Source organism: Stegostoma tigrinum, chromosome 30, assembly GCF_030684315.1.
Source record: "Stegostoma tigrinum isolate sSteTig4 chromosome 30, sSteTig4.hap1, whole genome shotgun sequence".
Taxonomy (NCBI): domain Eukaryota; kingdom Metazoa; phylum Chordata; class Chondrichthyes; order Orectolobiformes; family Stegostomatidae; genus Stegostoma; species Stegostoma tigrinum.
The window spans coordinates 28,157,468-28,180,482 of record NC_081383.1 but is presented as its reverse complement, the minus strand read 5'-3'; the positions used below and the strand labels follow the sequence as shown (position 1 = coordinate 28,180,482).

At 39.9% G+C, this 23,015-nt stretch overlaps 1 protein-coding gene across 3 annotated transcripts in view; it reads left to right on the top strand.

The window, feature by feature from the left end:
- Positions 1-3,431: 3,431 nt before the first annotated feature.
- Positions 3,432-23,015, top strand: part of r3hdm4 (R3H domain containing 4) — a 38,967-nt gene continuing 19,383 nt past the window's right edge. For 2 of the 3 annotated variants that reach the window (XM_059638585.1, XM_059638584.1), the window contains exons 1-4: positions 3,432-3,579; positions 14,138-14,292; positions 17,307-17,425; positions 21,308-21,431. In XM_059638585.1, coding sequence (XP_059494568.1) covers positions 3,518-3,579; positions 14,138-14,292; positions 17,307-17,425; positions 21,308-21,431 — 460 coding nt within the window. In that variant the 5' untranslated portion in view covers positions 3,432-3,517. The remainder of the gene's footprint in view (positions 3,580-14,137; positions 14,293-17,306; positions 17,426-21,307; positions 21,432-23,015) is intronic. The other variant, XM_048559524.2, reaches the window with a different exon arrangement.

The following is a 23,015-nucleotide window of genomic DNA, read 5'->3' as shown; positions in this document are numbered from 1 at the left end:
ACCCAGATACAAAGCTTGTGACATGTGCAGCTTTACATGCACTTAAGCAATCTTTGAAGATCCAGTTTCAGAACAGTCATACAGTAGAAATTAAATAGATTTTTAAAAAAAACTCCAGGGAACATAAAAGTCAGCAGAAACGTTTCAGCAAATTTTGCATGGTCCCCTAGTCAACTGGGGTAAAGAGTTGCTCTACTATTCCCCTTCAAACTTTCCTATTCTTTTCAGAAGAAACCTACCTCAGTAGAGGTGTACCTGGTGAATAACAAAAGCTGACTATTTGTTTCTGATTTTAATATTTAACATAACGAAGCTTGCAAAAAGTTAAATGGTTGTTAAGCTTTATATTCCTCAAAATTAGTGCTGTTTGTCTCAGCACAGTATTAGTGTTGTCCTCCATAACATCACTGATCTGATCTTCAACATAGCTTTTTCAGTACCAGTGCTGTGTTCCTTAGTATTAACATTAGCAAAAACCAAAAACTTTGCAAAGTTGTGTTTGATCAGATAAAGATGATTGTTTCATCATACAAGTTAAATATTCTTACTAGTTAAACTTTTAAAATTGATTTATTTCTCTTGTGAGAGAGAGTTTCTATAATTTGACCTTGAGGTCAGGACCTGATAAACCTGTTCTATCATTCACACCACTCTTTAGTTCTGTAGCATAGCTTCAATTGCCTGTGTTTTATTTTCATTGATACCTTTACCCAACAATTAAATCTGTTCAATTTCAGTTTTGAAAATGGCAATGGATCCAAAACGCAAGTCTTTTGGAGGAGTGAGTTTGAGATTTGCATTACACTTTGAGTAAAAATTTCCAGAATTCAAGCAATTTTAAGAACACGCAATTTTAAGAACATGTTCTGAACTCCCCCAGTACATTATCTATAACTATATTTTGTAATTCCTTTATTACTTTAATTGCCAATCAACATTCTAAACTGAAGGGAATAAAAGCAAGCACATCTTTAATTTAACCTTTATAAATGACATCATTCTGATGAATGTCCAGGATATCCCTTTCAAATATAATACGACTCCCGAGGATCGGTACTCAAATGTGAATCAAATATTCTCAATGGGATCTGACCGTTGCTTTGTACAAACTAAGGCATCACTTTTGATTTCCAACTATCTAAAATATTACATTCTCCAATTATTTTTGTAGTGCATGTAGTACATGGACAATTTATTCTTAACTTGAAGGGCCTTTTAATTTGTAAACATGGCTGTGCAGACACTTTAAATTAAAGTAACATGTGCAGGAATGTTTGGGTTGCTGCATTGCTTATGGGAATCATTGCCATGCAATGATGTTCTTGAGGCAAAACATTCATTTATATTTTTCTAATTTCAACAGCAAATATAGCAAATAAGAAACAGTAGAGAATCCAGTTCAATCTGTGGAACAATTTTCATTCCCACCCTCAGTATTCTTGTGGCTGTCTTCAATGAAGCTGTACAAATGCAAGTGTGGGCTAGTGGAAACCAGCCTTTTAAGCACCAGTTAGGGACAATCAATTTTGAAGCCATAATCTAAAAGTTTAATTTCTATAGAAAAAGGAACATTTTTATCCTACCAGTTCAGAAGACTTTTAAACAAGTCCATTTGAAAGGGTAATACAAGCAATCTTGAAAATGATGACAACTGATACAGCAAATGATATACAGGTGACTAATGTAATATTTAATTGTATACAAAGCAAGACGGAATGCATAACAAGTCAATGAAAAATGTTATAACCAAAATATAGGCATTCCAACTCAAAACAGCTCATACCAGATGTTTTAAAAAAAAGTGGAGTTGAGCTGCAATATTAACTACGGCATATCTGATTATAGCATTCAGACCTGCTTTTTGAAATATACCTTTCATGGAATTTTCCTTTTAATAATCACTTCCCCTATCTTTGGACCATGGGCCAAATCAGCCTGAGAATGCTGGAACAGATCTTACTCCTAATGATTAGCTGACATCAGAAAATTACTAACAGCAACACTGCTCAACCATACCTCCAACTCCTACCCACAACACTCTAGAATAAACATAACCAGCAAGTCTGTCTTTATTAGCATATTCTTTTTGAACAGCGCTTTTTATACAGCTTATTCACTTAATTAAATAAGTTCCCAATCTGTCACAATCTTCATCATATATCACTGTATTAACAATTTTCTTTGGTTGACAATTGCCCCAGCAAAATTAAAATGAAAAATGCAGGAAGTACAAGAAATGGGATTAACATTTCAAGATAACAACGTTTCACAGCGTCATAAAGTTGAACAGCATGCACACAGACCATTCGGTCCAACTCATCCATGCCAACCAGATAACCTAAATTAAATTAGTTCCATTTGCCAGCATTTGGCCCATATCCCTCTAAACTATTCATGTACCCATCCAGGTGCGTTTAAAATGTCCTAATTGTTCTAACTTCCACCACTTCTTCCTCCGGCATCTCATTACTTATACATACCACCCCCCCAAGTGAAAAATGTTATTCCTTCGGTCCCTTTTAAATCTTTCCACTCTCACCTTAAACTTATGCCCTCTAGTTTTAATCTCCTCTACCCTGGTAAAAAGATTTGGCTATTCACCCTATCTATGCCCCTCATGGTAAGTCTCTCCTAGGTTCCCCCCTCCCCCAGCCTTCGATACTCCAGAGAAAATAGCTCCGTTCTATTCAGTCTTTCCCTTGTCGCTCAAACCCTCCAACCCCGACAACAGCCCTGTGAATATTTTCTGCACCTTCGTTGAATCTAAAAACGTGGAGAAGCTATCAGCGGCTTTGAAATAAAGGAGATTCAATGAGAGGGCGCTGAATCAAGAATCAAACTCGGGGAAACTGAAATTGTACATGATAACGGTAGAAGACAAAAAGACGATAACGGGACGTAGATGTAACCAGTTCCGCTGAAGCTATCCAACCGTTGTTTTATTTTGAATTCATAGTACCATTCGGAACATGATTACAGAAGTTTGCCATTCAGCCCTTTTGCCTATTAAGCCACTCAATGAAAGCACGCCAGTGCCATGCCCTAACTTTTGTATCACTCGGATGACTGCAGTGGGATGGGGAAACAGGGTTTTCTGAAAAAACGGTCCCGAACCGAAACGTCAACTTTCCCGCCCTTCTCATGTTGCCTGGCCTGTTGTGTCCCTCCAGCTCTACGCGGTGTTATCTCTAACTCCAGCATTCACAGTTCTTGCTATCTCTGGGGAAACAGGGGTAGCCTTGTGAATGAGGATTGAGGCTCAACAGGGCGAATGATGGAGATCTCAAACAAATAGAAACAATATTTTGTCATTGGACTAAAGACGATAAACTCTCTTACTCTCTACACAGGTACCGCTCACGTTTTCCAACATTCCCTCACGTTGTAGTGAGCAGACACATTACGGAGTGAGAGACATCACTTCCGGCCAGCGCCGGATGCACGTGGAGAGTGACGTAGCTAGTGGGTCTTTGGCTTGGTAGGGTTGTCTCTGTGCGCGGCTTGACGTGTCCTGTCAATGAAGATGGTGATAGCGAACAGAAACGATGTGTCGGAGCGGTTGTCAACCGACGACTGTCTGTGAGTAATGCCTTATGCTCGTTCTTTCCTTGAGCTTCCTGAGGTATCTGTGGCTTTGAGTTTTATCGATGAAGGGTGGATCACTTTGATTGACAGATCGCAGACCGATGGTAGGGTACTCTGGTTTCCCAGGTTACACTTACACCAATCAGAGTGAGGAGGGGGCGGTATTTGTTGATGGGTGGATTGCCAGGTGGGGAGTTGCATCAGAACATAGCGGAGGCCCCATTATTATCGACAATTTTGTACTTGTTTGTTTCGATTCGGTAGATCGGGAACGTATGTGGTGTCGAAAGGAGTTAAACCCTGCAAGTCACCCTTTGTTTTGTGGCTTCTCCGCTCATTTATTTTTAACTGCAGAGTCCAGGATTCCTGCGCTGAAGTGGCTGTCATCATGAATCAAACCCGAATGAGTTTCCAAGCTTTTTTTACATTGCTATTGCTGCTCGATTTCGAGCCAAGGAATCTCTTGTGTGCTGGGCGAAGGTGGTAACCATTGCACTACTGAAACTTTGCAGGTGTACTTTTGTTTTTCAAATGATCGACCTGTTTAGAGAGTTTATTGCACACCTCTGGAACAGGTGGGACTTGAATCCAGAATTCCTGGCTCAAAAGTAGGAACATCACCACTGTGCCACAAGAGCCCTTTCAGTGTGCTGTTCTTCCGAAATGTTTTCAAATCCAGCTGCTCTGGGATTAGTAGAGCTGCTTATGTGGGAATAACTCTCTGGAGATCATAGAATGTCACCGCACATCTGTTCAGCATTTACTTTCCTGTTCATTGCATAACAGTTGATCAGATTCTTTTCTGAGTTTTTTTGAAAATATGGATGGATCATTAGAAATACCATCTGTTAATCTGTATCTCATTTGATCAGGAATGTTTAGGCTGTTGTGCTAAGCACTGTTGCAGACACTTTTGATTTTAAAAGTTCCAAACTGTCAGCCTGAAAATTCAACGTATGTAAGGCTTTTTAAAAAGGTCATTGAGCCACATACGCTGCTGCTTCACTTCCTTTATGATCTGCAGTACTATTGCATCTCGATCATGGAATCATTGATATTTTTACATAACCGGTTCAGAGATATTTTTACACACCTCTGAAGATCCAGCATAGGAGATGGCCATTCAAGTGCAAGACCTCTGGTAGATTAATTGATTTGCTGACTGCATTATGCATTTGTCTTTGATAAAGTTACAAGTGAATCTGCTTCCAGTGCCCTTCCAAACAATGCATTTGTAAGAACAGGAAAAAAAATCCTTTTGTTGCCCCTTATTCTTTTGCCGGTCACCTTGAATTTGTGTCATTTAGTTACCAACCCATCTGAATTTGTATCCAATTCTCATTTGCTTTCACATCCTCCATGATTATGAACACCTCTATCAGATCTCCTCCTCCTGCCTGTTCTACTCTAAGGGGACCGACAGCAGCTTCTCAAGTCTGGACACATAACTGAAATCACTCATTGACAGTACTATTTGCATACACCTGTTCCAGGACTTGATAGCAATCCTCACTAAAGTACAATGGCCAAAAACAGCTGCGGCCAATTTTACCTATCCAATTTGCCAACTATCAGAAATGTTAGACCGGGACTGGAGATCTCGAGTCATTCAGTATGTCGGTTTTCTGGCAGCTGTCCTCTATTACAGTTTCATTCATTGCTTTTGACTAAATACTTGCCTGTTATAAAATATACTGTGTTAAAGTTGTCATGTTGGTGTTAAATTTTGGTGGTCCACATGAAAAATTTGAAATTGATTTCTTCATCCAGCCATTCTTTTGATCTTAAATGGACACTACATTTTTTGACGTTTTTTTTTAAAAGACAATAACATATTGTGGAAAACTATTAGAATCTGGTTGGAAAAAACACCGTCTTTATTTCATGTTTGTTGGTCTTGCACCTTCAAGTTTGTTCCTTTTGAAGCATACTAAAGACTGAAGCAGAAAAATATATGCTGTGGTTTCAGCTCAGTTGTTAATTAGTTTGTGTTTGCAAATTGGCTTCTGTGTCTGCACAGTGACTAGATTTCAGAAGTACTTCATTGGCTCTGAGTACTTTTGTGACATCCTGAAATTGTGTGAAGCGTTGCACGAATGCAGGTTTTCTTTTCTTGCTGCATAACTGATGGTGCTCCTAATTACATCAGTGAAAAAGACCCATCTGGTCAGCATCTCAATTGCCTTCCCCCAGAGATTAGGAGAGGTGATACTGTCGTGCTGATCTAGTAATCCAGAGACCTGGGTACTGCTCTGGGGACATTGATTGATACCCTGTTGCAGCAGATGGTAGAATTTAATTTTTTTTGAAAATCCAACATTCTAAGTCCAATGACACCCATGAAACCATTGTCACTTAACATAAAAACACATTTAGTTCATTATTGTCCTGTGACTAAGGTCCATTTGGGAATGAAATCTGCTGTCCTTGCCTTGTCTGGAGTACATTTAACTCCAGACAAACCACAATTTGGTTGATGCTTAACTGCGCTCTGAACTGGCCTTGCAAACCACTCAATTGTGACAACTGCTAAACAGTTTCAAAAAAAGAACGAAACTGGATGGACCACTTGCCATCAACCTAGGCACTAGTCGAGCATCGATCTGACATAGTCAGACTCAAGGAACCAAACCAGGTAATGACACCAAAGGAATTTCCCCTCCCTGCTCCCAAAGCATCTAGCTGCTCCAGCATGTTTAACACAACTTGGAGGAAGCATTGAGAATGGCATAGGTACGGAATGTACTTTGGGTGAAGGAATTGAATATCCAATACCAAGAGGAACTTGGCAACATGACTAAAGTGTGGGTTTTAAGCTGACAAATGGTGAGGGCATTCAATTGAAGAAAATTTTTAAAAATTGGAAAGAAATGAGAGAGCAGAATTATGGGGTAGTGAAGAAAGGAACAAATTATATGTAGAAGAGTGCAGCAGAAATTAGAACCGGAATAAATAATAATGTCAGAAAGTCAAATATTTAGACTCTTTATCTGAATGCACGCAGCATTTGTAACAAGATAGATGAGTGATGGCACAAATAGAAATAAATGTTTATGACATGATAGTTTGTACGCAGACATGGTTGCAGGATGACACAGTCTGGGGACTCGATACACAAGTGTATTTGATGTTCTGCAAGAGTAGGCAGAAAGGAAAATGAGGGAGGGAATATAATTCACTCCGAGATAGTAAGAACTGCAGATGCTGGAGTCAGATAACACGGTGTGGAGCTGGAGGAACACAGCAGGCCAGCAGCATCAGAGGAGTAGGAAAGTTGATGTTTTGGGTTGGGACCCTTAGGGTAGCTTTGTTATAAAGGTGTGATGGTGAGTAAATATATTGATGTAACGGATCTGGATGCAGAATCAGTTTGTGTGGAAATAAGGAAGAGCAAGAGAACCAAGTCATGGATGGGAGTTATCTACAGGCCCCAAAGTAGTGCCTCATTGTGAGACAAAGTACATAGAACATAGAACATACATAGAAAAAGAACAGTAAAGCACTGTGCAAGGCCTTTGGCTCGCGATGTTACGCAGACCTATTATCCTACTCAGATCAATCTACCCTACATACCCTACATTTTACTATCCTCCATGTGCCTATCCAAGAGTCGTTTAAAAGTCTCTAAAGTATTTGACTGCACTACAGCTGCTGGCAGTGCATTCCACACACCTGCCACACTCTGTGTGATGAACCTACCTCTGACATCTCCCATATACCTTCTTCCAATCACCTTAAAATTATGCCCCCTCGTAATAGTCATTTCCTCCCTGGGAAAAAGTCTCTGCGTATCCACTGTATCTATGCCTCTCATCATCTTGTAAACCTCTATCAAGTTACCTGTCATCCATTTTTGCTCCAATGAAAACATCCCTAGCTCCCTCAACCTTTCCTCCTAAGACTTGCCCTCCAGTCCAGGCAGCATCCTGGTAAATCTCCTCTGTACCCACTCTAAAGCTTCTACATTTCTCCTGTAATGAGGTGACCAGAACTGAACACAATATTCCAAGTGTGGTCTAACCAGAGTTTTATAGAGCTGCAGTATAACCTCTTAAACTCAATTCCCCTGCCAATGAAAGCCAGTACACCATATGCCTTCTTTACAACCCTATTAACTTGGGTTGCAACTTTGAGGAATCTATGGACATGGATCCCATGATCCCTCTGTTCCTCCACACTACTGAGAATCCTGCCATTAACCCTGAATTCTGCATTCAAATTCGACCTTCCAGAATGAATCACTTCACACTTTTCTGGGTTGAATTCCATCTGCCACTTCTTTGCCCAGCTCTGTATCCTGTCAATGTCCCGTTACAACCTACAACAACCCTCCACACTGTCCACAACTAAACCAACCTTTGTGTCATCGGCAAACTTACTAACCTGCCCTTCCACTTCCTCATCCAAGTCATTTATAAAGATCACAAAGAGCATTGGTCCCAGAACAGATCCCTGTGGAACACCACTAGTCACCGAGCTCCAGGCTGAATACTTTCCATCTACTAGTATAAAGTAATAAATAATAGAGGTGTGTAAGAAGGGCACTATGCATGTCCAGGTCATTTTAATCTGTATATTTACTGGACACACAAGTTGGGAATGGCAGTGTAGAAGTTTGTAGACTGCGCCAGGGACTGTTTCTTAGAGTACTAAGGAAAAGTCAGAATATGAGCAGTTGCAGATGCTTAAGCAAATATTTCATAATGTTCAGCAAAAATGTATTCTGGTCAAAAATGTAGGGAGAAGCTGAATAGGCAGGGCTATTTTCCCTGGAGCATCGGAGGCTGAGGGGTGACCTTATAATGCTTTATAAAAGCATGAGCGACATGGATAGGGTAGATAGACAAGGTTCTTTTTGTGGGGTGGGGGATGGAGTCGAAAACTAGAGTACATAGGTTTAAGGTGAGAGGAGAAAGATTTAAAAGGGACCTAAGGGGCAACTTGTTCATGTAGAGGGTGGTGCGTGTATGGAATGAGCTGCCAGAGGAAGTGGTGGATGCTGGTACAATTGCAACATCTAAAAGGCATTTGGATGAGTATAAGAATAGGAAGGGTTTATAGGGATATAGGCCAAATGCTGGAAAATGGGACTAGAGTTATATAGGATATCTGCTCAGTATGGATGAGTTGGACTAGAGGGTCTGTTTCTGTGCTGTGTATCTCTATGACTGAAGGAAAACCACCCATGGTAAACAGAAGTAATTAAGCCGAGTATCCAATCAGAAGCTAGAGTGTGCGAAGCAGTGAGAACTAGTGGCAGGCTAGAGGATTGGAATTTTTTTTTAAGAACCAGCCATGGACTTAAAAGTTAATGGAAAGGGAGAAAATTGATCATAAAAGTAAAACAGCAAGAAATCTAAAACCATAAAGAGTTTCTACTGGTATATGAAAATAAAAAGATCTGTTGAAGTAAGTATAGGGCCCTTGGAGGTTGCAATTGAGGCCTTAATAATGGGAATAGGGAGATGGCAGATAATTTAAACCTTAATAAAACCTTGACAAATATTACATCAATCCTCATAGTGAAGAACACTGCAAACATCCCAAAGATAACAGGTAAGCACAATGCCAATGGTAAAAAAAATAACAGTTTCCATCTCAAGGGGTAAAGTATTTGACCAATTAATGGGACTGAAGGAAAGCTCATCTCCAGGACCTGATGGCCTGTATCCAAGGGTTTTAAAGACCGTAGTTCCAGAGATTGTGGAGGCATTGAATGAAATATTCCAGAATTTGCTCGATCTGGGAGATTTCCAGCTGAAAGGAAAAGTATTCATGTGATATCTTGTTGAAGAGAAGGGGATTCACAAAGTGAGAAACTGTTGACCAGTTAGCATAACATCTGTCATTGGGAAAACCCAAGAATCCATTATTACGGATGCAAAAGTAGGACTTCGGATTTAGAATATTTTGAAGCAGTCAGATAGAGTCAGAGATAACATAGTGTGCGTCAGCAGTTCTTACTATCTCCAAATAGAGTCAGCATGGCTTTGTGAAAGGGAAGTCATGTTTGACAAATTTGCTTGACTTCTTTGAGGATCTAAGAAGCAGACTCGATAATGGGGGAAACAGTAGTGTAGAATGTTTGGATTTCCAGATGCCATTTAATAAGATGCCAAAAAACGTTATTGAACAAGGTAGTAGCTCATGGAATTTGAGGTAATGTATGAATTGAGAATTGATTAAAACACAGAGAGTCAGAAGTAATGCATCTTTTTCAGTTTGGAAGGACGTAACTGGGCAAAAGGATCATTCTGAGGGCCTTGAAATGATTAGGTTAGTTTAGGATGAAAGCTTTAGTGAAGTAATCAGTGAAAAAACAGGGCTTTCAAACCATTTGGGAACTGCAGATGTTCAACAAAATTAATAGCAAACTAGATATTTAAGAATAGTATCATACAAGTTGTAGTTTCAGAGGCCTTGGGGAAAAGAACAGAATGTACCAATGAAAGACTATGGAAAACAAAGATAACATGGGACACATGGCTATTTTAGTGTGAGAATTGTAACATGCATGCTGTAATCTGTATAAAGTATGGAGACGTTCCGTTAGCAATCTGAATGAGTTTTAAACTTCACAGTGTTAAGACTCCCTCTCCATATGTGCGTAAGAAATAAACAATGTCTATTCTGCTGATGTCCTCTTAAAAATATATCAAGTTGATCTCCATAACAAACCTCAGTTGTTTCCTGTTTATAGTAAAGACTGGAAGGAGAGAGCAGAGTGTAACATATCCAAATGTACTGATAATACAAAAATTGGTTGGGAAACATGCTGTGATGATGAAATAAGGATCTAAGAAGGGAAAAGGATAGGTTGAGCAAGTGGCCAAAAACCTGGCAGTTGAAGTTCAATGCAGGAAAGTGAGGTCATGCACTTTGAGGGAAGAATCAAAAAGCAGACTGTTATTTCAAAGAAGGGAGATTCCAAAAACGGATGTGGGTGTGCTTAGGTATGAGATACAAGAAGTTAGCGTACAAGTGCACCAAGTAATTAAGAAGGCAAATGAAAGTTGCAGGTGGTTGAAGTTTTGAAATAGGTACATATTTGTACAACTGTACAGGATGCTGGTGACCCTGCACCTAGGAGTACTGTGCGCAGTTTGGTCCCCATATTTAAGGAAGGACATACTGCTATTGGTAGCCATTCAAAAGTGATTCATTAAACTATTTCCTGGAAAGAACTGGTTGATTTATCAAAAATGGCTAAACTAGTTAGACTTTTATTTTTAAAAGTTTAGAAGAATAAGAGGTGATCTTATTAGAACATTTAAGATTCTGAGGATTCTTGAAAAGGTAGATGTTTATAAGATGTTTCCATTCGTATAGGAATCTTGAGCTGGGGACATAACAGAATTATAGGATACTCATTTAAAACTGAGATTAGAAGGAATTTCTTCTCATTTTCATTCACTGAAAGCTTGGAATTCCTTACCCCAAAGAGTTGCAGAGCTAGATCACTGAAGATTTTTCAAGACAATATCATTAGATTTTTGAAATATTAGGGGAGGAACTGGCATGAAAGAGGACTTAAGTCCTGGGATAGATCAGCTATGATCTTGTTCAATGACAGGGCAGGCTTGAGAAATTCACTATCCTGTTTCAGTTTCTTATAATTTTATGTATGAATTCAGCTGGCCAAGTCCTAATGAAGTCCTGCTCAGCTGATGAAGGAAGCAACAAGATTGGAAATGATATTTGACTTCATTCACCGATACGTCTGGCCATGGCAGCATTGGTTGTATAGACCGAATCCCATCTTCATATTGAAGGTATACTCAATGGTGTGTAACACTATACCATGCTAGATAGGATTGATTTTGAACGGACCTACAGTTCAAATTGAGCATCCCATGAGGTGTTGTGGATGATCAGTTGTAATAGAATTGTACTGAAACATCAATACAACCTTATGATTCTGCATATTCCTGCTCTCTCGATATCATCAATCCAGGAGGTCAGTCCTGATTCAGTGAAGAGTGCAGGGCTCAACACCTCTGTGTACCAGCTGATGTAAGTATTCGCTGACATCTTTAACCTCTCCTTGCTACAATCTGAAGGCCCCACCTGCTTTAAGAATACCACTGTCACCCCAGTACTAAAGATAACATATGCAACATGCCTTACTGACTACCAACCGGTGGCTCTCACCTCCATATTCATGAAGTGCTTCAACAAGTTAAGCATGGTCCACATTCATTCTAGCCTTGATCTCTTGCAATATGCCTACTGGCGAAATAGATCCACAACGAACTTCTGGATAATAGGGGTACATATGTTGGACTCCTGCTTATCAACTACGGCTCTGCCTTCCAACACTATAATCCCAAAGAAACTAATCTCAAAACTTCAAGACCTAGTTTTTGGCTCTGCCCTCTGCAACTGGATCCCCAGCTTCCTGCGACCCACAGGCCGCAATCAGTGAAGAGACAACTGCACCTCCTTCATGATCCTCAACAATGGTGCCCCTCAAGGATGCCTACTCAGCCCCCTATTGTATTCCCTGTATAGGTATGACAGTGGCCAAATTTCATACGAATATCATCGACAAGTTTGCTGATGACACCACTGTTGTAGGCCGGATATCGAAAAAAAGTGAGTCAGAATACAGGAAAGGAGATAAAGTGCTTGGTATCCTGGTGCAATAGATAATAGTCTCTGTCAGCAAAACAAAAGAACTGATCATTGACTTCAGGAAGAAAGGAAGAGGACACACCCCTATCTACATCAATGGAGTGGAGGTGGAGAGGGTCGAAAGTGACAAGTGTCTTGGAATGACGATGACCAACAATCCATCTTGGATATCCCATGTAGCAGCAGTGGTCAAGAAAGCACAACAACAGGCTCTTATTCCTCAGGAGGCTGAGGAAATTTGGCGTGTCCATAAGGACCCTCACCAACATTTACAGATACTACATAAAAAGCATTCTATCTGGGTGCGTAATGACTTGGTATAGGCTCTGCTCAGGACTGTAAGAAACTTCAGCAGCCAGCCCAGACCATCACGAAAGCCAACTTGCCATCCGTGGACTCCATTTACACTTCTCGTTGCCATGGAAAGGCTGCCAACATAATCAAAGATACCTTCCACCCTGATAGTAATCTCATCCAATCTTTAACGTCAGGCAGAAGATACAGAAGTTTAAACACATGTACCAACAGGTTCAAGAACAGCTTCTTCTCTGCTGTTATTAGATTTTTGAATAGACCTATCTAACTTGAAATCTAATCTTGACCTTGCTTTTGTGCACCTCCTGTACGGCTGTAATCTTGTAAGCCTGGCTCTGTATAAACATGCAATGATTTGTATGTCCTAGTATGTTATGTTATGATCTGCCTGTACTGCTCACAAAACAAAACTTCCCACTGTACTTAGGCATTTGTGACTACAATAAGTTAAATCAGGACTGTCACTAGACTATTAATCCAGTATTCTGGGGTCACAGGTTTGAATCTCGCTATGGCACATGAAGGAATTTGAATTCAATACAAATCTGCAGTTAAGAGTCTAATGATGACCATATAACCAGTATTGATTGTTGGGGAGAAAAGACATCAGATTCACTTATGCTCTTTAGGGAAGGATGCATCCTTACCTGGCCCAGACCTACAGCAGTATGACTGACTTTTAACTGCCCACTGGGCAACGCTGGCCTAACCACCAAAGTCCCATAAGTGAATGAATAAATAAAAATGGCCATGCCAGAAGTAGCATCAAGCATGCCTTAAAAAGAGATTTTAGCTTGGTGAGGCTATAAAATGGGGGAATATTTGCATGCTAAACATCAAAGTGCAGGTTTAAAATAGATAGGAAATAAGAAACAGAGTAGGCTATTTGCCCCCTGATATTGCTGTGCCGTCAAGTGGCCTTTCTATCTCAGCTACGTCTTACACAAGTTATCACCATACTCTTTGATTTTCTCAAGTCAGTAACAATTCTCATTTCTGTACGGGGTAATTGCATAAAGAAAGACCAAGTGATAGGGCTAAATGATTCCACAACCAATGGATCATATCTAAGGTCTGCATCCAGTTGTGGTTGGTGATAAGTAATTAAATAACTCATCAGAGGAAGAGATTCCATAAATGTCCACATTGTCAATGATGCTGGAGTCTAGCACGTAGCACAAAAAGTAAGGCAGAAGCATTTGCAACTATTTTCAGCCAGCAGTGCTGAATGGATGAGCCATCTCAGTCTCATCCAGAGATCCCCAGCATCACAGATGCCAGTCTCCTGCCAGTTCAGTTCATTGCACATGAAATTAAGAAATGGCTTAATCATATTTTGAGGTTTTGAATTTTCCATTTTGAATTTATGAGCTGAAACTGATGTTCCCCTGCTGAATGAAAAACAACTACTGACCTGTCAGATGAGGTATCAGCAGGTTGCCAAAGCCTGTGGAATTGCAGAATCAGAGCCTCAGACAAGTTAGAGGGAACTAATCTGCATACATTGCATTTCAGCAAATCCAATTCTTGCATAGTGTTTGCATTATTTGTAATAGATTATGAAGCTGTTTTTAATTCTGCTCCTACCTAATTCTATTCTCAGTTTGATTGAAGATTGCCTTCCACCTCTGCACTACTCCCCATCAAAGCGTATATCACCTGCAAAACGTAAACAATACTACATCAATCAAGCAATTCGCAACTCTGATCTCATTCCCAAGGCAAAAGGAAGAAAAAGTTTGAGGAGACTTGAGAACAGTAAGACTGGATATTAAGAATGCAGGGTTTCCAAAATGCTCATTTTCTGTTGCCAGCAAGACTGACAGCTTGAATTATTAATTGCATTTATTGCTGTTATAGTTAAATGTTAATGTGGTTTCCTTTACTGATCTAAATTGCATTTAGTCAGGTATTCAAAAAGAACGTTAACTGAATTAAACAATCCGGGATATTGTGCTCTTTTAGAAAGTGTAACTGGTTTCTGGTGCTTGTTGTACTCAACTTTCCTAAAAGCTTGTTGAGTAAATACACTAAATAGAAAGATGCAAATTGCTATTATTCAGTTGCTTTCACAACTTGTGGTGCTGTAAAGCATTTTGCAACCGATTAATCACTTTTGAAATATAGGCAAACGGATCAGCAGACTTTTACAGAGCTGTTCATATTTAACAGCACTCTGCTTGAAAAACAGTTCAGATCAGCGCCATGTTAACGATGTTGAACGATCAGTGTTGAGACACAAAAAGAATACCTAACAGTTCTGATGAAGAGTCAGTGGACTCCAGCTTCTCACAGGCGCTGCCAGAACTGCTGGGTTTCTCCAGCCATTTCTCTTTTTGTTTCAGATGTTCAACATCTGCAGTTCTTTGTTTTACTATACACAAAGAACTCTCTTTCCCTTCAAAGATAGTTTGGAATATAATATATGGAGTACAGCAAGCAGGCAGGGCTATGGTTTATTATGTTTTCCAGGAGATGGTACCTCTAACGGTGCACTTCTTCTGAATAGAATTGTTGGAGACGGAGACAAATGGAATTGTCAAATTGACGCTTTAGAATTAGTGCTCCGTTATGCAATCTTGGTTCGAAGAGTGGTTTTAATACTAGAGTTAATCTAGCATCCTAGGTTCTGGAAGGGAAAATGAATCAAAGGTTTTTTTGTAAACACTGATTCCTGCTGGAACACGCGTGTTAGCTGTTAAGAGGCTGTCCATGATGGTAAAACCAGCCCGAAACGTCAGCTTTTGTGCTCCTGAGATGCTGCTTGGCCTGCTGTGTTCATCCAGTGCTCATTTGAGTTGCTCAAATTTGAATGGTGTGTAACTGAGGGATGACACAAAGGTTCTGATATTCTTACAACATTTCCATCGTTTTCATGCTTACTACTCTGTCAGCTCTCTGAGCAAGACTGACAAGTTGCTGTACTGCATCTCTTCAGGTACATAAATTCTCAAGATGATATGCAAGTGGGGTTTGCAGGAAGAAGGTCCAATTAGAAATTTAATAAAAACCAAAAGAACTGCGGATGCTCTAAATCAGGAGCAAAAACAAGGTTTCTGGAAAAGCTCAGCAGATCTGGCATCATCTGTGGAGGGGAAAACAGTGTTAACGTTTCGGCTCTGGTGTCCCTTCTTCAGAACTGATGTTGGCTGGGCAATTGTCAGTTTATATGCAGAAAGTAGGGAGGTGGGTGGGGTAGGGAGTAAACAATAGGACAGAGCCCAAAGAGAGAGAAAGACAGTTGGACAGACAAAGGAGTTGCTAACAATTAGCCTGGGAGGGTGAATAATTGTTAATGGGGACTGTTAGTGACAAACAACAGGGGGTAGATAATGGCAGGCTATGTGGTAACAAGGCATATGATGTACATGGAATAGTGTAGGTTAGATGGGCTTCAGATCGGTATGACAGGTCGGCACAACATCGAGGGCTGAAGGGCCTGTACTGTGCTGTAATGTTCTATGTTCTAAGGCCTGGTGTGTGGGGTGGGGCGCTGGGACATGGAGTTTAGGCCCTAAAATTATTGAACTCAATATTGAGTCCAGAGGGCTCTAGGGTCCCCAAGTGGAAAATGAGGTGTTGTTCCTCCAGCTTGTGCTGGGCTTCATTGGAACACTGTAGCAAGCCGGAGACAAAGATGTTGGCCAGGGAGCAAGGTGGTGCATTGAAGTAGTAGGCAACAGGTAGTTTAGGGTCTTTTTTGTGAGCAGAATGTGTTCTGCAAAGGGGTTGCCAAGTCTACGCTTCGTTTCCCCCATGTAGAGGGCACCACATTGTGAGCAGCGAATACAGTAGACTAGATTCCTGAAGTGCAGGTGAAGTGTTGCTTCCAGGTGAAGAAATTAGAAATTTGTTAAGGAAGTAAGACCCAGATTGAGGAACCTCTTTCTTTGAGCCTGGTACTTACTAGATTCAGGGATGGCACTAATCAGACGTTAACTCAATTAATTCATGTAGTATGGCAAATCTCACTTCTGAGTTACAGTTCAGCCTGATGAAATAAATTAATGTTAATCATTAATCAGTTTATTCACCAACTATAAACAAAATAAATAATTTATTGACATTACTTGAATTTTCAGTTAGTTTACCTTCCAAAAGTAGGAGAAATCCATGTAGGGGTAGAGATTTCAGTATGCAGTCCACATAAGAAATAGTTTTCAAAGTGTTAGTGGGATGTTGTGCTCATGTAACAAGAATTTTGACTATGAAGGGAAACTTCTAAATGCAGATGACATAGTTCTGCTTACAGCAGTGGCTGATAGCACTGAGTCAGTGAGAATGACTACTTCAGACTCAAACTAATGGTGCATGTATGAGTAGCCTTGTTATTTAGTATAATGACCTTTTCTTTGTAAGTCCCAGCTGGTAATTGAGCTAATAAGGAAACAGAAAATACTGGAGAAACTTGACAGATCTGGCAGTATCTGTGGAGAGACAAACTGAGTCAACATTCCAAGTCCAAAATGACTCTTTGAAAGAAATTTCCAACAATTTCTGTTTTTATTGCAGATTTCCAGCATCTGTGATATTTAATATTTAACTGATAGTGTGTCATATTTGATATTACACAAGAAGAAAGCTGGCAGCCTCAAGGTTTATATGTTGGTTATGCTTAATTTAAATTCCATGGAATAGAATAGGATATAGACAAGTCCAGTCACTGGCTCAGTGTGATTACTTCATGATTATAAACTAGCAAACCTTGCTTAGTACTCATTACTGAATTTACAGCGTGAAAACACATCTGTGCTTTTCTTTATTTTGTTTAGCTCATTACTTGATGAACCTTATAGAGAAAGATGACTGTACCAAGGATGAAGGAGACCAGACAGATCCTGCCTCTCCTACAATTTTCACAGAAGCTTGTAGTAATGATGACTATGTTGAGGTATTCTAGTTTATTAACTTGACTTTTGAATTAGAACTTTACAAATCTGTATCTTGATTAAAATGAACTATCATCAAGATCATTAATTAATGATGAATTAATGACTCAGATTCTGTTTATGACATGAGATTCTTTATTTTTCTTTAAACCAGTCTTCTGATTATTCAGTTTATAATCATGGTCGTGGGTTTATGGTCGTCAAGCCAAATTTCATTCATTGTAAATTCTGAGATTTTAATCTGTGCTTTGGTAATTCTTCTTTGTTAGCTTTGTGCATTCTTTCATGAGAACAGCAAACCATTGACTTTGCTCATGAATAGACTTAGAGTTGGAAACAGCACTGAAACAGACCTTTTGGTCCAACCAGTCCATGCTGAACATAATCACAAAGTAAACTAGTCCCACCTGCCTGCTCCTGGCCCATATCCCTCCAAACCTTTCCTATTCAAGTATCTATCCAAATGTCTTTTAAACATTGCAATTGTACCTGCATCCATCATTTCCTCAGGAGGTTCATTTCACATGCGAACCACCCTCTGTGTATAAAAATTGCCTCTTATGTCTTTCTTAAATCTCTCTCCCCTCACGTTAAAAATGTGCCCCTAGTCTTGAAATCTCTCATCCCAGGGAAATGACAACTACATTTCTATTTTATAAACTTCTATTAGATTGCCTGTCAACTTTCTAAGCTCCAGTGAAGAATATCCCAGCCTTTCTTTATAACTCAAACCTTCCATACCTGGCAACATTCTGTAAATCTCTTTTAAACCCTCTCCAGCTTGATTGTATCCTTCCTGTAACTGGGCCACCAGAATTGTACACAGTATTCAAGAAGAAGCATCACCAAAGTCCTGAACAACCTCAACATGACTTCCCAGCTCCTATACTTAAGGGATTGAGAAATGAATGCAAGCATGCCAAGCACCTTTTTGACCAACCTGTCTATATGTGACACAAACTTCAAAGAATTGTAAACCTAGACCCCAAGGCCCTTTGTTCTACAACACTACCCAAGCACCTACCATTAATTGTTTAACCCTACCCTTGTTTGTTGTACCAAAATGCAGTACCTCTCATAAAGAGTCATAGAGATACACAGCACGGAAACAGACCCTTCAGTCCATCACACCCATACCGACCAGATATCCTAAATAAATCTAGTCCCATTTTGCAACATTTGGTCCATTTCCGTCTAAACCCTTCCTATCCATATATCCATCCAGATGCCTTTGAAATGTTATAATTGTACCAGCTTTCACCACTTCTTCTGGTAGCTCATGCCACACACTCATCACCATCTGTGTGATAAAGTTGCCCCTCAGGTCCCTTTTAAATCTTTCCCCTCTCACCTTAAACCCATCCACTCTAGGGAAAAGACCTTGTCCATTTACCTTATCCATGCCTGTCATGATTTTATAAACCTCTACAAGGTCACCCCTCAGCCTCCAACACTCCAGGGAAAATAGCTCCAGTTTGTTCAGCCTCACCCTACAGCTCAAACCCTCCAATCCTGACAATGTCCTTGTAAGTCTTTCCTAAACCCTTTCAAGTTTCACAGCATCCTTCCTAATGCAGGGAAACCAGAATTGCACATCGCATTGCATTGGCCAAACCAATGTCCTGTACTTCTGCAACATGACCTCCCAACTCCTATTCTGAATGCACTGACCAATAAAGGAAAGCATACCAAATGCCACCTTCACTATCCTATCTATCTGCAACTCCACTTTCAAGGAACTGTGAACCTGTGCTTTAACGTCTCTTTGTTCAGCAACACGCCCCACGAACTAACCATTAAACATATGACCTGCTCTGATTTGGCTTTCCAAAATGCAGCACCTCACATTTACCTAAATTAAACTTCAACTGCCACTTCTGAGCCCATTGGCCCATCTGATCAAGATCCCGTTGCAGTTGGTGTCATCTGCAAACTTACTGACCATACCTCCTATGTTCACATCCAAATCATTTATAAAAATGTCAAAACGTAGTGGACCCAGCACCAATCTTTGTGGCACACTGCTGGTCACAGAGTTCCAGTCTGAAAAGCAATCTTCCACCAAGGCCCTCATGGATTTCCCATGCACAAAGCCATGTTGACTATCTCTAACCAGTCCTTGTCTTTCCAAATACATATACATCGTGTCCCTCAGGATTCCTCCCAACTACTTGCCCACTACTGATGTCAGGCTTGGAACCTGGCATACCCTTTGTTACATTAGAGCCAGTGTAACACTTATGCACAATACCTGTTTACTTGAGGAAACAGATCTTGATGAAATTGGTCGGTGGGCTGAAAAATAGCAAATGGGGGTTAATTTAGATAAATGCTGGGTAATCCCAGGTGGAGGACAGGAAAAATTTGTGGCGGTAAAAGCTGCTCCATTTTTGACAGTCAGTCCTACATTCCCCTTGGAAACCATCACCTGCAACATTTTCCATAACAGCGTTCTTGTTTGAGATGGGGGAGCCATGGGAGACTCCTACACTACCTGCCTACCCCTCCAACCTTTCCTGGATGTCACCCATTTACCTGATTGTATCTTCAGTTTATCTCCCTTCCAGCAACTGCCATCCATCACATGCCGTAGCTCCTGTAAATTCCATTTCCTTCTAACTGCTGCTCCAACCAATCCTTGCAATCCAGTAGGAGGCTCCATTGATGATGTCACCTAGCATGGTGATGAGACATTCGAACAAAAACAAACAAGCCAGCTCGGACAGCAAGTCAACAACCTCATCCACAACTCAAGCTACAGATCTTTTCCAAAACTTTAAACAAGTATTGTGCACAAATGTTAGATAACCATAACTCTTGGTGAAAGTTCCTGGAAAAACATGAAACTCTCCTGCTTACAACATGTGAAATTGATACTCTATTTCCAGATGCGTGGGTAGGTTTCTTTTAAATTGATAATTGCCTCCTGTGTGAGGAATTATGTGGAATTGCAAATGCATCATTGGATCACATGAAAATTTGAAGTTTCTTGTGCCCTACAATTTGTCAGGTTAGTTTTACAGAATTCTGTGCACAGTTTTAATTTATAATTGTGTCAGTCTTTAAACAGAAGAAAGAAGACCAATAATTCGACATTGAAAAATAATAAAATTGAGGTAATATTTTTAGTGTTGAACTTAAAAATTCCAGCAGATTCAATCATCACACAGCAGGAGTTGGTCTGGCTGTTCAATGCCTTCTTATTTCCAGTTTGTGATTTGTTTAGTTCTACATTCTTGATCTGCTAACTATGCATTTTGCAAAAGCAAGCTTTTCCTCTTTCCTCCATTTTAGAACAGAAGTAGTTGCATTGTTGAGCACTGCTTGTACAAATTGCTACTTCTGCTTGAGTTGTCCATGTCGTCAGTTCAACTTCGCTACTGTTTGTGTGCCCCTCACAATGAAATAAAGATCACTCCCAATTGATATGTTTTTAGTTAACCTCCCTGTAAGCCATGATTTCAGCTTTGTACACTTTTTCACAGGGCACTACCATGTGACTGTAGGTCCAAGGAGATGAAAAGCTTGCCATTGCAACAGAGCTGATTCTAATAATTAGGAATGTATTTTTGCTGTTTTCGTCTTCCACTCTGTTTCAGTGTTTTAACCTTCCACTCTGTTTCAGTGTTTTGATATTGGATTGAAAGGTAATGCTTGAAGAAATATTCAAATACAGAATCTTGAAATTTGCTGAAACGCCTCCCTGTGAGCACAGATTTTATTAAATTATAAACTGAGCTAAACAACATTTGCAGTGCAAAATTTACCATTTGCTGGGTAACAAATAAGCCAAGTTGATACAAGAGATGACAGCTTTTTTCCCAGTTAGGTTTTTATTGCTGCACAATGTGTCTGGTAGATCGTGGTTAAATTCCATTTTTCAGGTCTGGAATGATTTCATGAACCGTACTGGTGAGGAACAAGAGAAGTTTCTACATTACCTAGAGGAAGAAGCGAAGAAGAAGAGCAAAGGAAAAGTGCATCTGCATTCACAGAACAAAAGAGGGAGTAAGAAACAACCCTTAAGAACATGGGAATCAAATATCTGTTTGAAATTCATTTACCTCGTAGCTTATCTTTACCTGCATTTAACTTGTATCTTTGCTTCATATTCCTTGATTTCCTAACTCAAGAAAAATGTTATCAAATCTTCATTGGAAAAATTCATTTTACTCTGAATCTACAACCTTTTGGTGAAAAGTTCCCTCTAATTTCTACTATGCTCTGCATTGAAAGATAGCCCCTATTTTCACTCCTGACCAGGCAATTTAAAAAATGTGCTCCTTTTATTCTGGATTTCCCTTCTGGAAAACAAATAGTTCCTCTTTAGTTACACTATTACTTCTCTATCGTTCTAATCACCTTGATTAAATCACTCTTCATACTTCATAGGGCATGAGCGTAGTGCTGTCATCTGACGCCATCTGTAAAGAGTTTATTTTCTGAATCCAGTATGATCTACCATAGTCACGAAAGAGTTAGAAATATGATGGGTTTTATGCTGTTGAGAAAGAGGAGTAGATCAGTGGTACAACATGGAAGGTCAGATATTTTTAAAGGAACAAGGAGAGATGGGACACAAGGCAAAAGGTGTGGTAGTTGTTGTATTAAGGAAATAGAACATGGATCCAAAGTCAGCATTAATATAGGAGAAAGGACAACTCTTAAAATCAAAAACAAAAACAGACAAACAAGATACAGACTGGCACTTAGTAATGTTAAAGTGGAGAACACAGTTCATGGTCTGAAGTTGTTGATTTCAGTGTTGAGTCCAGAAGACTAAAGTATCTAATCAAAAGATGAGGAACTGTTCCTCGAGCTATGTTAGGCTTCACTAGAACACTGCACACACTGAGAACAAGACGATTACTTAAAATGACAGATAACTGGGTCATGCTTCCAGACTGAGTGGAAGTGTTCTGCAAAGTGTGCACTTGGTTTCTTCCATGTAAAGGACTTTAAGCCATGAATACAGTATACTAAATTGAAAAAAGTACAAGTAAAGCGCTAGTTTATTTGGATGAAGTACTTATGGTTTTGGAAAATTAGAGAAAATGAAAATGCAGGCACTACACTTCCTGTGGTATTCACCCAGACAGTCAGAGGAAGTGGACAACACATTGAGAGTGGTGGACAAGTAGAGGTAACAGTCCCTTTTGAATAATGCTAGGTGAGGGGAAGGGAGGATGTACTTAGGAGGTGCCACCTCGCTAGAGGAAGGAAGGAAGACATTTTGGAAGCACTGTTGTGAATGGTAGCATCATCAGAACTATGTGACTGAGAAGCTTGGAAAATGGAAGAGACTACTTAAAAGAACTGGCAAGAGGAAGCATATTGTTGTCTGAATTTGGTGGGCCTATAACGAAAGTCATTAGATGGTCTATCCTCAGAAATTGAGACACATTGAGAAAATGAAGGGACCATGTGATGCTGAGAGGAGGATAGGAAAAATTAAAGAATTTTATGTTGAAGTTTATTGAATGTAGATGAACTGTTTTAGTCGCAGTGTTCTGGTAAATTTAAGCTGTGCCCACTCCAAGTTCAGTATATCCTCCTGAGATGCAGCACATTGAAGTGAAAGCAGCCTGACCA